General features: G+C 27.9%; 2 protein-coding genes across 4 annotated transcripts; one reads left to right on the top strand and one right to left on the bottom strand.

Moving 5' to 3' along the window:
• Positions 1-1,069: 1,069 nt before the first annotated feature.
• On the bottom strand, positions 1,070-5,708 carry LOC132952192 (delta(14)-sterol reductase LBR). Of its 2 annotated transcripts, none has more exons than XM_061024390.1 (9): positions 5,454-5,708; positions 4,485-4,746; positions 4,316-4,422; positions 3,390-3,578; positions 3,134-3,329; positions 2,779-3,074; positions 2,475-2,710; positions 2,280-2,407; positions 1,070-2,213 (listed from the first exon to the last, which is right to left on the bottom strand). In XM_061024390.1, exons 1-9 carry the CDS (start codon positions 5,613-5,615, stop codon positions 1,939-1,941), a joined length of 1,851 nt encoding a protein of 616 aa, XP_060880373.1. In that variant the 5' UTR covers positions 5,616-5,708; the 3' UTR covers positions 1,070-1,938. The 2 variants fall into 2 exon arrangements, with proteins under 2 accessions (XP_060880373.1, XP_060880374.1); XM_061024391.1 differs by lacking the exon at positions 5,454-5,708 and adding an exon at positions 5,026-5,247.
• A 70-nt stretch (positions 5,709-5,778) lies between these two features.
• Positions 5,779-15,371, top strand: LOC132952197 (uncharacterized). Of its 2 annotated transcripts, none has more exons than XM_061024399.1 (7): positions 5,779-5,916; positions 11,558-11,664; positions 11,730-11,855; positions 12,287-12,328; positions 12,736-12,783; positions 13,844-13,967; positions 15,099-15,371. In XM_061024399.1, exons 2-7 carry the CDS (start codon positions 11,623-11,625, stop codon positions 15,137-15,139), a joined length of 423 nt encoding a protein of 140 aa, XP_060880382.1. In that variant the 5' UTR covers positions 5,779-5,916; positions 11,558-11,622; the 3' UTR covers positions 15,140-15,371. The 2 variants fall into 2 exon arrangements, with proteins under 2 accessions (XP_060880382.1, XP_060880381.1); XM_061024398.1 differs by lacking the exon at positions 5,779-5,916 and adding an exon at positions 7,838-7,980.
• The last annotated feature ends 772 nt before the right edge of the window (positions 15,372-16,143 follow it).

Raw genomic sequence — 16,143 nt, 5'->3', positions numbered from 1 at the left:
AAGGTTTTTATTTATAAGCATTTAAAGTTCAAACTTTGACAAAATACGGGAAAATTAGCAAATTATTTTGAGTTGAGAATTCATAAAAATTTTTCTTTTTAAATCTAAGATTTTAAAATGTAATATAAGATTACTCATAAGTTTGTCTACCTTTATCAAAAAAAAAATGTCTACAAGAAATATTTGATATTTACTCGATTTCTCATGTAACAATTTTCTTATTTTATTGTAATTAAAAAACGAATGACTGTAGCTACTTGAAAATTTCACTGAATGTTTATATTAACATTTTCTATACACCATACAATTTTGAAAATATTTTGATTCTTTTTGAGCTGTTTACGGGCATTGTCAGTTTTCAATTTTTTTTGTTTTTTTTTCTATAAATATCAATACATTTTTATTTGTTGGATAAAAAAGCGTGAAAATTTAATATAAGGCTCCTGATATATCGTTCTAATAGCAGTTGAAAAATATTAAAAATACAGTCACAATTTTTTTTTATATGCATTTAAAGTTCAAATTTATAATTTATTAATTATTTTGTGGTTAAAAATGTATAAAATGTTTAACTTTTATGGCTAAGGATTGAAAATTTAAAAAAGGCCCCACGTAAATAGGTTATATATAAATTACTTTATTCACAATAATATCATCAAATATACTTGGTAATATCATAGGCTGACTGACCGTTTTCGCTCAGAATCGTTTTTCTTATACAATGATATTATATCATTGAATTTAAATTCAACACCATCCATTACAATGACCCACTTGTAACCTACTGTACAGCAGAGCGACATCCACTTATCCACCTTTTTCAAGTTTCAACTGATTTTTATGTATGTAATATGTTATGACAAACAAATTGTATCTCAGAGATTATTAAAAATAACCTTGGTACCAGTGACGCAACTAAAAATATTCCTTATTGATTTAGATATAAGCCACCTATGGGTTAATTTAAATTTATAGTTCTTTAAGGTGGGCTCCCCAGAATTTTGATTTTAGTTGCGCCTATGCTTGGTACCTAATTATCATTTCTAAGTTTAATTGAATTAACTTTGCGTTAGTAATACAGTATTATCTCTTTATTTACAAAATATTTATAATTAAGGTAATTTAATATAAAAAAAAAAATTATTTACAACAATGTAACACTAATTACATTTTAAATTACTATAAAAAAAAAATCTATTATATTGTAAACATAAAAATATATTAAGTAGTATTACAATGATCTAAAACCAATAATTTATAATATACTGTTGATTATAATCCAGATAATTTAAGATACATACAATTTGATAAAAAAAAGTCAATTTTTGGTTTAGATGACCTTTTAAAACACAGTAGGCATTAAACTATACAGGCTTCAAGTCATGAAATTAAAATTGACCTTTTTAAACATGTTCTATAATTCTTGTACAAAATTAACATTCTATTATGTACATTATTCAGCAATATTTTCTACTTAGCAGTTAACTTCTTACTTATACACATAAAATAGTAAAATTTTAATTAATAAATTAACGCATACTTTAAATGTAATTAAAACATTTTTTTGTACATTATCAATATGGCATTATTATTAACTTACATTATTTTGAAAGTAATTTTATTAAAAACATGGAATAATAATCACAATATAAATATTATTCGTAGTTAGATAATTTAATTTTTAACATTAATAAATGGAATTAAAATTAAAATTTGAAAATTCCTCAATTAGTAAGAAATATATATAAATCAAGTATACAAATAAAAACAAATTAAAGTAACTTAAAATCTAACACAAATTTAAAGACATTATTAGCGATTAAAAGTCATAAGGTGTAACGGGGACGCTGTGTATAATTTACATATTATTTTACTAGTTCCCCGTTACAGATAATTAGCTTATCGCCAATAATATGACTTATTTCTATTAAAATAAATTCAATATATTTTTGGTATTAAATTCCATTTTGCTATATATTGACAATCCCAACTATTACCATACTGGAAACGGTAGTGGGTAGAAATACGCACACATTGGTAGGACAAAGTAACTATGTAATACAAAGGATACAAAAGTACAGGCCAAGATGCTTGTAAGCTGCCAAGGTTAGGTTCAAATATTGGCAAGACTAAGGCTAAATGTACAAGTATGGTCCCTATGTAATTAGGATACCTCACGTATGACCAAAGACCATGTACAATAGTTCTCACATCTATAAACAAAATGGTGGTTAATTATAAGAAAACAAATATTTATAAAAATAAAATGTATTACTTACACAAAGGCTTATAGACAAATGTCAAGTTTCTTTCATACTGGTATTTAGTAAAATCACTATAACGTTGACAGATATAGCCAAATAAAAAGATAAATGATGAAATACTCAAAATGATATAATTAACAGGTCTAAAAACAAACAAAATATATGATGATTAATGAATGTGAATTTAAGTAAATATTACACTTAACTTACAAATTATTCGTAAGTAAAATTTGAATGGGTACAAAATTGATAATCGGTTGTAAAAATTGTTGAATAATAGTCCAATATCCATCTTTTTCATTTTGTAAATAAAACGAAGACAATAAATTGAACTCAAAAATCAGTTTATCTATCGCATGGAATATTTGAAGTCCAGCAACAAAATACAGATGAATATTAACAGGATTTTTAAGAGAGTCCATAATCACAAGGTAATTGAATAAAATCTGCAAAAAACGTAATAATTGGGGGAATTAGACACAATAAAAATATTTTATTTTTTAGTTAAACTTACAGTCATTAATGTTGAATATCTACAAAAAGCCAATTTGATATTAATAGGCCCTAATGTAGGGTTAATTGTCGTTCCAATAAACAATTTTTGTACAAAATTAAAAGAACTATTGTTAATTTGATTTATGTACTTAGCTTTTATAAACAAAATTATCGAAATAATAAATGTGTATAAAACTGATGCTACAATATGAGGTACAGTCTTTTTAGTCACTATTTCTAAAACAAAATTTATCGGGCACTTGTAATAATCCATAGCCCAAATAATCAAACCAGCTATAACTAAATTGAAAAATCCTAAAATGAAAACATTTACAATTAACATTAATCAAACATATTATACTTAAGTAACTAACCTGAAAACCTGTAGTAGATGAAATTAAAATCATCACCAAGTGGTAGTCTTGTTAATGATTTAGATTTTTTTGCTAAAGGTACAAGTGATATTAACAATTGAAGAAACACAATAGCAGCAGTCCATATAAACACATCTTGATCATAATAGTTTGCTAGTCTTAAATAACCACGAGGAAAAGGTATTAAATTCCCTTTCTGAAAAAAACATCATGATTAAGATCAATAAAAACTATAAAATTTAAATATTTTAATTACAGTTTTTATAGCAATTTTGGCAAGGATAACCAATATTGGTAATAATGTGGTCAATACAATATGGCCAAACAATCCTCCAAATTCTACAGGATAAGTCTTGCTTGTTATATTATTTGACAATTTAATTTCATCATCAGATTCTTCATTGTAATCCAATCGTGATCTTTGAGATGATGATGTTACAGATATCTTTAAACAAATTTAAAAAAAAATATAAGATAACTCTAAAATAATAACAATTAAAATTCACTATACAAAATAGTTGAATCATATATTAAAGAAAAGCAATTTTACCTTTGGTTAGTGTTATTTTCATACACTGAGAGGAGGGTCAAAAGGAAATTACCCACGCACAGCATATTAAAATTAAAATAATCATAATATTTATAAAAAAACCCTGCTAAGCATCCCCACTCTCTACCAGTTTAAACGGCAAAAGGACACGTGTGAATGCGAAAAAGAAGTTATAACTACCTAAATTCACTATACTATATATTACAACCTAACCAAAAACCAGTAACATTTTTTTTTCTCCAAAAACATTAAATTTATACTTTTTGAAATACAAAGTGTTCTATGATAAAAGAATTGTCCAGTATATTATACATTATAATATATTTCTATTGTAACTGGTTTAAAGATTTTTAATTTATTTGAAGTAAATAAGAAACATATTTTACCAGTTTAAGGATTAAGAGAATATTTTAAGGTTTTTTAAGAACATATTAGAACCATATTTTAAACTTTTAAGAACCTAAAAATCTGCACTTACTACATAATTTAGTAACATACAGTATACCTACTAATGTATAACCATGAAAAAAATTCTATTTCAATTCAACTGATTAAGAACATCAAATATTTAAATTTAAATTAATATTTTCAACATTTTATCAATCTATATAATTTGTGAATGAAATACATACATTGTCACTTATATTGCGGGTAGCAGGACTAATTATTGAGTTAACTTCTTTTACAGGTGTTGGACTCTTTCTTGATTTTGAATCAACAAGTTCAACAGCCTTTTTATCTATAAGTCAAAATTATATTATATTGATAAATAGAAGGTACCACAAAGTTTAACAATTTTACTTTTGATTTCTTTCTTTTTGACAACTGGAACTTCTGTTTTAGGGTTATAACGTTCTAGAACCACTCGAGGACCATTAATAGTCTTATTAGCCGATCTGGATCGAGTTCTTATTCTTCTCTCTACAGATTTACTTTTGCTACGACGAGTGGCCGGTTTTTTAGATTTAGATGGTGTTGCTGATCTTTTAGCTCTTGACGTTGTTTCAGCATCGCTCGGTGAAGCGATCCCTTCTTTCCTTGATCTTCTGGTTAACATGGCAATCTTAAAAATAGAAAATAAAAATGATTTATTTATTTTTATGTTGTATAATTTAATACAAACATTATCCTAATGTTACAGAACAAACATTTTCCCATGGCTTAATTAGTTAAGCCATGCAGTTATCGATAACATACCAGTAAAAGAATACAAGATTATAGAAATATTAACGTAATAATCTTTGCGACAGATTATTATTATGGTTGTCACTTGTCGTACGACACGACTGTCAAATAACCACACATTTTTTTTAGGTGGGTACCTAGTTGATAACATACTCACCCACAATAAATGCAAAGCAGGAAGTGTCAAAAACTATAAGAAAAATCAGAACACGTACGACGGTCACAATATTATAGCGCAACACCACAAGTGGTAACTAGTGCAAAATGCAAATTGTAAACGGGGGGTGTAAAAAAATTCACCGCGTAGGTATTTTCGGCGGCGGCGGCGGCGACATTGCCTTGTTGCCAAATCGAAAATAACGAAACCCTCAATTTACAGACTCCGGGAGACCTCCAACAACGGGGAAAGCCTCGTGACGATAGAGAATTTAAAAAAACGACGACAAAAATTCCTTCCCCTCCCTAGAAAAAAAAACGCTTGGCGAGCGGTTTACCGTTTTGGTTGTGTGGTATTTATAAAAAATCGGCGAACCGAGAAGACGGGAAACGAATTTCGTCGCCGGTAACAACGTAATCGGATCTTACCTGTTCAACTGTGCGTCCAAAGTAGAAAAATGTTTCGTCAATTATGTAAGTACTGCGCGAACGGCCACGGAACCACACGGACGGGCAAAAAGTAAAAACACTCAAAACACGTAAAACCCGAAAACGAGGGAATCTCAAATTCTCAACTGATCGGATTATCATGAAAACGGTCGGACCCGGTGGTAAACAATGACGATGACGCCGCGCCGGCGCACGCTATTGGTGAATTTTTCAAATCTGTCGTGTTTACGTTCCATGAGAGGCTGGTTTGTTTGTCCGTTTGGCTTGTTTGTCCCGTCCATCGGTATAAAATAATAGGTTTCCTTTCCCGCGTGCTTTGTACGATTAACGGACAATCAGCCCCCCGCGCGTACCTCCGCCGCGGGGCGTCGAATTCGTGGACCGGCGGCCGGGAGCCGGTTTGTTATTCAGCGTATATTACTATATTATAATATTGTTATTGGTATGTATTTGTATTTTGTATGTGTATTGTGTAATGTGTTTAACCACTTTAACCTCGCACGACGGCGCTACACCACCGCGGCGTCGTAGTCGTACACGGCATAACACTAACCTTCGCCAAGTTTTTTAACACGTTTCGGATGGATCATCAACTACTATCGAATTTATTAATTATTATTATTATTATTATTATTGTTATTATTATTGAACGGAATCGAAATTCACAACAAACAATATTCTAATATTGTAGATAATTACAATATTTAAAACAACTTTATAAGACCAAGTAGAAGTTAAACTATAAAATACCCAATAATTATCAAATCAACATTTGGTAATCTCATATAATATATTAGGTAGGTATTTGAAATGTACCTACCTAATTATTTTGAAAAGAAAATTGTTGACAACTACTAAATGCAAAAATAAAAATGTTTATCGGGGGACGAAGAGGCCAAGCGAACTAAGGCGTCGCCTGCGACACACACCGACGCCGGTTCGATACCTCGGCCATGGGCGACATTTTTCTTCGAGCAAGTCACGATGTCCGGAGAACAAGTGCCGCCATCCACCACCCGGGCATGGCATATACCTACCTACGGGTGCCCAAATCAAAAATTCTGCCAAAACAAACACACACGTGTTCCACCCCTACCAAAAAAAAACTACAAACAAACAAAAATAAATAGCTAATGGCCTTAGATGCCGGGCTCAAGCTCAAAAAAAAAATATTATGTAGGTATTTGATTTACGGCAAAAAGTTATTTTAGAATTAGGTTAGGTATTCGTCATTAATGATAGTTTTTATGAAATCGGTTAATTTAATATTTTGTCAGCAAAATTTTGTAGGACACCCATAGGCGCAATTTCAACTTTTGCCTTGGGGGGGGGGGGGGGCTGAATATACTAAAGGCAAGCAGACCATTGCAATATAGCATTTTAAAATTTAATGTCCTAGGCTTTTTTTTTGGGGGGGGGGAACTTAGCCCCCCAATTTGCGTCTATGATAATACACCCTCTCTCCCTGTCGGATGTTTCTGGTGCCGTCCCTGGATGTGATTACCTATGCTAAGTATATTTTATGATAATATTATTGCTATTAAAGTATTTTAGGTACTATTTTTTTATATAATCCATGAACTAAGATAGTATGGACTGGCGACGGTGTTAATATTTGCGGTCAAGTTATTCAACGGTATTTCTGTAGTGGGAGAAATTTAGTGACTGAAACGCTATCTATTTGAAAGTATTGACACTCTTTCAAATTATTTAAATAAATACAACATATTAAAATGGTTTGAAATTGTAAGCCACAGATTATCGATTTCTTATTGAAACATTGCTGATCAGCGTATAAAAATTAAAAATATTTTTTAATTAAATAGTTATATACACAGTCAAAACATTCACGATTCACTAACTGTTCTCTTAAAGTGTTACATCTTACATCTTACAATAAGTTAAAATTGTACATGCTTGCACAAGAATCAAGTACCCACGGCCACTTTCAAGCGCAAGACGCCCAGACACCCAGTGTACACCGGGCTAAAACGGCCTGACTGAAAAACTGTCTGGGCATATAACAGTTAAAATAAAATTTTTTGATAAATAATGTTACAATCATTTATATATATAACTGTATATTATTAAGTAGATTGTATTATAGCCGTATAGGTATTAGCGTTTAGCATGAACTCATACTAATAATTAATAATAAACACGATTTAATATTTATATTATTATTTACGAATTTACGAGGGAATATATTAGGTAAAAATAATAGATAACAAAGAAGAATACAACCCACTGCACGGCGCGCGCCCGCCGACCAGCAAACGAACGGAATGTGTTCACAGTAAATTGAATAGTTGATACTTGGTAGTTCATGAAAATAACCCTACGATGGCTTCGGTTGCAAGATTTCCCTCTCTACGGAAACTACGTTTTAAAACATGACCGCACCACTACCACCCGCCCATCATGTCGCCACCAGTCCATATTATCTTAGTTCGTGATATAATCTAAGCCACATGGACCGTATGTTTTATATTGCCAAATATTATGTGTAAGTTACCTACGGTGTAATGTGCTGTGTAATATTTCGTTAAAGTGTTGTTATTTCGGATACCTATGTTGTTGCTTTGATAAGCTTTGTTGCACTGCGCCACTGCCTCGTAATTTAGTTTTAAATATTGACGAATATTTACAATAATAAAATGCTTAATAAATCACAAGATTCGGTTCACAAGTACATGTTTGATTATTTGTATTTGTTTGATTGTGAATTAATTGCCATGAGATGCACAATCAAGTTTTGAATATTTTTAATATTAATATAATTTGCTTTGATCAGAACCTAAAATGTGTTGTGATAGTATGTAATACTATAATAGGGTGTGGACCACGAAATTAAGATATACCTTAATTTATATCTTAATTCGTGGTGTAGACCAACGGGTTATTTTAAGTTAAGAGCAAATGTAATTTTCTCAACAAAAATACACTTTACGCCTTACGGGAATAATTATTATCCTGTCCTGTACTCCTGGAGGATCAACCAAATTTGATCATTTTTTTAAAAAAAAAATCTGATAGAGAGTGACAGTGGCGTATATACGAATTATTTTCACTATGGGTCAATTTATCAGTTATCACTAGTCAAGCATAGCACGACTAACATAGCCATAATTTTTTTAGGGAGCTGGGTGGTTATAATTATGACATATACAGTGCAAATAAAAACTCCGCAATTTAATTTTATAATTATTAAGTAAAATTATTTTTTTGATTCTTTTATAAAAAATATTGACAGTGTTATTTATATATTTTAATGTTATCTTACTACGAATTTAACATCTAAGTCAATAAGTCGATAAGTCATCAAAGTAAGTCCTGACAATCTAACATTTCCTTGTTGATTCCTCAAAAACGATTTTAATCAATCATGGTGAAAAACTGTAAACAGTGTACATATACATGCAATATGTATACATGCAATGCTTTAATTGAACCTGCAATTTCACAATTGGCTCTGGGCTAGTGTCCACATTGAACTCCATTTTTAAATATTTTAATCTCAAACTTTATAATAAAATGTCTTTAAAAATAAGACAAGTTTAAGTTTTTTTTTCAAATTATTTTATACATTTTTTGAAATAAAAAAAATCGGAGTTCAATGCAGCCTGTAACCTGTAAGAAATCTTCTTTTAGATAAAAAAAAAAAGTGGGCAAGAGGGTAACGCTTTGCTGTACAGTAGTTGTGACTCTATACAATGGATGTGATTTGAATTCAATGACATTAAATCAATGTGTAAATACGAAAAAAAGATTCTGAAAGCGAAGATCGTCAGTCAGCCTGTAATATTAAAAGTATATGATTAAAGTACCTGATTTATTTTATTATTTGGCATTAGTAGTTTGGTACTATATACCTAGCTAGTACCTAGTATAAATTATAAAGTTTACAGAAAAAAAATTGCATTTTAAAATATAATAATATACTTTAAAAGTTTCAAGTGGCAGACAAGTAACCATGGGCCTCGAATTATTTTTTTAAATTCCAACTAAATAAATAAAATCGTTATTTTTCATTTAAAATGTTTAAATATTGGTATCTAATTTCGTCAAAATTAGTTCAAATATCTATAATAAAAAAAGGTGGGTAAGTGGATGTCACTCTGCTGTACAGTAGGTTACAAGTGGGTCACTGTAATGGATGGTGTTAAATTTGAATTCAATGATATAATATCATTGTATAAGAAAAACGATTCTGAGCGAAAACGGTCAGTCAGCCTATGATATTACTAAGTATATTTGATGATATTATTGTGAATAAAGTAATTTATATATTTACTTATTTACGTGGAATCTTGTTTTAAATTTTCAATCCTTAGCTACAAAAGTTGAACATTTTATAAATTATTAACTACAAAATAATTATTATATTTTAAATTTGATAAATGTTGTCAAAATTTGAACTTTAAATGCTTATAAAAAAATATTGTGCCTATGTATTTTTAATATTTTTTAATTGCTATTGTAACAATATATCAAGAGCCTCGCATTAAATTTCCACGCTATTTTACCTAACAAATACAATTTTATCGTGTATAGAAAATGCTAATATAAACATTCAGTCAAAATTTCATGTACCTACAGTCATTTGTTTTAGAGTTACACCAAAAACCAAAATCGATTCAATTTCTTATCAGAAAAGTTACTGTTGAAGAAAATCAAAGCACTTTTACTGTCGTAAAAGGTGATAACAGACACAAAAAAAAAATTTAAAAAAAAAAATAACATCATTGTAAAATCAATACATTCATCGCTTCGCTCAGAATCTAAAACTATTCGTAGGTTATATATAGGTATTTTTTAGATTTTTTGATGACTACAATAGAAATACAATATTTATGAGAACCACTGCTATAAATTTTAAATTCTTAGCTATAAAAATTGAACATTTTTTAACTACAAAATGATTTGCAAATTTTCAATATTTTGATAATTTTTGTCAACATTTGAAGCTTAAATACTTATAAAAATATACCTTGCCTATATGTATCATTAATATTTCTCAACTGCTATTATATAACAAGTTATGAGGAACATTGTATTAAATTGATATCTATTGAAAAAAACTACAAAAAAAATTGATTTTCTATAAATAGCTCAAAACGAATCAAAATATTTAAAAAATTGTATCATGTATAGAAAACTATAAAATACAATGTTAGTGAAAATGTTTCTACAATAAAGTTATTAGTTTTTAAGTTACAACAAAACAAAAAAATTAACAAACAAAAACAATATGTTTTTAATTTATGGGCGAGTATCCAATGTTTTAACTTTTAATAATTAACGCGCATAATAAAATTAATTTGAGTCTCAGGTTAACTTTTATGTGTTATTAAATGTAGGACAGCTAATGGTGGATCTTATTTTAAATTTTTAAATATTAAATATACATAGGCATTTTTTTATGAATATCTAAATCAAAACGGTTTGTAAATTTTTGTGATATTGACAAATTTTGTCAAAATCTATCCTCAGGTGCTTATAAAAAATATTGTGAAATTATACGCTCGACTTTTTTTAAATTTTCACTAACATCAAATTAAGGTTTCTCTTAGCATAAAGCTTTTAAGTTCTTTTAGCAGAGCCAACACTTTTTTAACAAAAATGTTTTTTAAAAAAATAATAAAATTTGAAATTTTCCTATTATACAATATAATAATAAATAAATAAATTTATAATATTATGAAAAATACCTACATATTAGCTATGAATAAATAATTATATTATTCCATCGTTATTATTGATACAAAATATTAGTTTTTTATAATAAAAAAACAATGGCCGTCGCGGGACGCCTGCCAGATGTGAAACATCAATTAATAATGTTTTCTTAAGCTATTTAAACAATAAAAAAAAACTTTTAGTTTTGTATTTTTGATCAGTAGGATATACTTGAAATATTATAATTTTTGTATTATAGATAAATTGTTTGAAAATTAATATAAAATTATGAGTTTTATTATCTGTAATCTGGGATTAAAATGTTTGAAGACTATATTATAAATTACGCGGGTTTTTCAATACTTTATCAATATTTTTCTTATCAATAATTCGACCAATCACAGGGCAGGACGAGAAATCAAATACTTTCACGTCGGAAAATAACCACTGTTGCATTTTAAACTTAAACATGTCTGATAGCCAATATACTCAAATTTTTAACAGAAATTCGGTAAGTGATTTGAAATGCTTAAATACTGTGTAGTGGTTGTAATTTATATTTTTGGGAATTTAAAGGTGGACGACGTTGATGATTCAGATCTCATCAATAGTTATGACAAACAGTATGAAAAAGTGAAGAAGAAGGCCAAGGCGAAACTACCTCCTATTGATTCAATGTCCGAGCTGTGTTTAAACAATGGAGTAATTATTTTTATTTGAATATATTAATTAAATAGGTATATACCTGATAATTTATATGACATTTCCGTTAATGTATGAAATTTGTTTATATACAGTATTTTTTTTATACCGTTATACCTAGTAGTTTTGACTTATTTGTTTTCTTGTGTTATACATCAAAACTATATTAAAATCTAAATGAAACTTTAATTATTTCATATTCAAATAAAGAACACATTTGTTTCACTAATGTTCTAATGGGTATATTTGTCATTATATTTTGAATTAAGTTAATTTAAAACTGTAATAATTTCTATTATAATATCTATTTATTATTGAAAAAAAAGACAAACACTGAGTATTAAAGTTGATTATCTTAATATGTATTAAACACAATATTTTATTTTAATATTTTATTGTATAATTGCTTAATATGTTGATGCTCATTTTAGGAAAGCAGTGAATCCATTGTGAAAGACAAACTAAAGAAAAAAGTAAGTTCAATAGGTTTCAATAACATTTTTTACAAATATATAAATATAATATGTTATATTCAAATGTTTAACCCATATATTATAGAGATATATTAAATATATATAAATTGTATGCTGGTACGCTAATGCTATATTGTTGATTTTTTAAGTTATTCAGTAAATATCTTTTTTTATTTTATTATTAGACCCTTGTCTTGCACATGATGTGGTGTTTTATTATAAATCATTATTTATACATTAGAAAGAAAAAAATCAATTCTCATTGTTCAATATTAGCCAAATTAAATTAAAATGTCTTCAATTATAATAACTTAATAATGCCACGGGACATTTTAAAATTTTTTAATATTGATTGAGGAAAAAATAATTTTATATCACTGTGTAATACATTTTTATAACTTTTCCAGGTTAATGCTAATAAGAATCATCAAACTGAATCAACAAATAGATATGAGGTATAATATATTTAATTAAATAATTTGTAAATCCTTCTAAAAATTTACATTAAAAATGTTTTCTATCTATTTTAATTTAGAGGATGTCAGCGCACTATTTGTCTCTGAACCCATGTGCAACATAACAAATTTATGTTCAGCATAATCAACATTATGTTATTACTTTTAATATTAGAATGAATAAAACTTATTATCAAACTTTAAGTTAATAACATTACCTGTATCTCTACATTCGCTATTTTATGATATTTTATTTTTTATGTAAGGTATGAGCGTGTAAATTATTACAATTTAAAAATGCTTATAAATTGTATAAAAATTAAAATATTAAAAAAAAGCTAATGCAGGGACATGGGTAATGTTTTTAGATCAAAGTTTGATAATAAGTGAATTTACTCTAATATTAAAAATAACAACACAGGGTTGATTCTGCTAAACATATAATTTGCTATGTTGGGTGAGACCGCATGGGTCAGAGAGAGAAAACAAATGGTGCCCTGATATCCTCTTAAGACGACATCGTACCCACATATGTTGTATCCGTCTTTCACATGTACGACATAACAAATTTTCGTTCACCAGTTTCAATAGTGTGCTGTTAGTTTTGATATTAGAGTGAATTGACCTATTATCAAACTTTTAGGTAAGAACATATCTGTGTTCTCTCGTTGGTTTTTTTATTATATTTTAGTTTTAAAGTTTAAATATTGATATTTTTCATACTCATAACTCACTTAAAAATTAAAATATTGTAAAAAACCAACGAGAGAACACAGTTAATGCTCTTACCTAAAAGTTTGTTAATAGGTCAATTCATTCTAATATTAAAACTACCAGCACACTATTGAAACTGTTGAATGAAAATTTGGTATGTTTGAATGTGTAAGACAACATATATGGGTGCAATGCCACACAGAACAGAACATGGCTTTTAAAATTTTTTTTAAAAAAATCAATAAATTCTAAATACATGTCAATAAAAAAAAAAAAAACAATAAAAAAAAAATAATATGTTATAATTAATAAGTGACTTAAATGTTTTTTTTTTATTTGTCTTAAGAATACAGAAGTCCTTTTCCCACCACCCCCACCACCGCCAGACAGTATAAAAAATTTACCTAAGACTGAGAGGGAAGCTCTCACATCAATGCTGATGTCATATTATATGAGTGGATTTCATACTGGTTTGTATGCTGAATTTTTTTTTTTACCATAAACATCAAATTTTATTATATTAGTATATTCATATCATTATCATATTATATTATCATTGTTATTAACATTTGGGTCAATACCCATAAAACAGTATGAATAGGTTTGTGGTAAAAATAGACAATAGCTTAGTGGTTTCTCAGGAATTTTCAATATGATGGGGGGGGGGGGGGGGTCTGGAGAATTTCTAGGAACTAGGGCTACTGGAGCACAAAAAACAGGTGTGGCCAATTTCTTAAAAAAAATAATGTTAAGCTAGTCTAGAAAAAAGAGTTATTCTATAGTACTTTTATTTACCATTGTTTTATTCTATTATAATTGTCTAATGCCGGGTTACATGAACAATCAGTAAATTTTTAACGAATCAATAGTGAGCTAACTAATAATCCCTCAAGTATAATTTAGTGTCCCGTAATTGGTCCATTAAATTCTATGAACCATTAAATTAATAAATTCTTCGTGCTATATGGCATACGTATACTTAAATTTACAACAAACAATAATAATCATTTCTGAAATAATTAAAAAAATGTTTGATTTAGGTTTCGATGAATTATACAGCATTTTAACATTTTATTCATCAGTAATGATTTCCCTTAAATAAAGGACTTTTCCAATAGCCAATAACTGCCAAAATAGTGTTAAATATACCAAATATTTAGCATATATTTTGACTTAAGTACAGTACATATACAGTCCTTTATAACAGGGGTTGGGAAAACTGTGGGCCGCATGTGGCTTCATTGAAATTTTATGTGACTTGTGAGTAAAATTTATAATTTGTATAAAAATCATGAAATAAGATAATAATAGTATGGACTGGAAACTGCGGATTAAAATGTTGTTTGTAGATACCTTGTTAAGTTAATAAACCTAACAGTTATGAACTTAACTAAACTAAATTTTATATGACTATACATTTAAGTTTAAAATCAAATAAGGTATACCTATATACCTATATTATACGTACTTATATTCAAATTGTGGACCATGAAAAATTGTATGTATATTTTTTGGCCCTTGCCCTCAAAAAGGTTTCTGACCCCTGCTTTAAAATAATAAAATAATAATTTGTTTATGTCTCTAATTGAAATATGTTTCAGGATATTATCTGGGAATGAAACAAAAAAATTCTGAAAACTAAAGTTACACGGATCAATCATTCCTAATTTCCTAATGGGTGAACCTATTTGTGAAAATTTAAAAAATGTTTTGCTTGCATCTAATTAAATGTTAAAATGTATTTTGTATTATATCATATAAGTATTGTAAGATGTAAAACTATCTAAGTATATAATTTTGTTACATTCTATTAAATTTATTGAATTTGTACTGCTAAAACCTTTTATTTATGAACAAAACTTTTATGATTTTGATATTTCAATCTTTGTATTATAGTTAAATCATCCAGCATCCTATGTTTTTGTTCGGCTGTCTTATTAGACTTGAACTAACTTTTACATAATGTACTGCTTGCATTCATCTACCTATAAAATTATAGTAAATCAACATACTGAATATGCTTAGAATAGAAGGCATAGTAGGAAAATAGAGTTTAGTAGAATAAAGAACATAGAAGAAACCTATACAAAGATAGGGACTTCAGGACTTGGTAAGTAACAATCAGGAAATCAGGTAATCCCTAGAACAGTGATATTAATCATTAGTTAACTGTGTCAACCAATCCTTCCGTCACCGGTACCAGACATGAGAAAAAGAAGCTTAGTATGAAATCATTATTAAAAAAATTGTTTTTTGTTCATTTCAAAATAGTAATAGTCAATATTTTTTTGTAATAATTCATAAAAATATATATTTTTATTTATTAGTCGTTCTTTAAGATTAATTAAGAGTTAACACAATTTTTAATTAAGGTACAACTATCCAATTAATATCATATACTGTGTATACAATATAATAATAAACATTAAACGTTTAAAGTTGAAAGTACCCATGAATAATATTTAAATTACAAAAAAATTAAAATCGTTATTCTTCGTTTAAATATTTAATTACGTCCGAATTTGAACTTCAAATTTCAGTACGATAAAAATTAGTCTGTATATTCTTTAGATTTTTTGGTATGATAGTAAATAATTTTTATTTTAAACACGTAAACATATATTGTGACTGTATTTTCAATATTTT

This window comes from Metopolophium dirhodum, chromosome 9, assembly GCF_019925205.1.
Source record: "Metopolophium dirhodum isolate CAU chromosome 9, ASM1992520v1, whole genome shotgun sequence".
Classification (NCBI taxonomy): domain Eukaryota; kingdom Metazoa; phylum Arthropoda; class Insecta; order Hemiptera; family Aphididae; genus Metopolophium; species Metopolophium dirhodum.
Note: the sequence above shows the minus strand (reverse complement) of the source record. Positions and strands in the feature narration are given on the sequence as shown.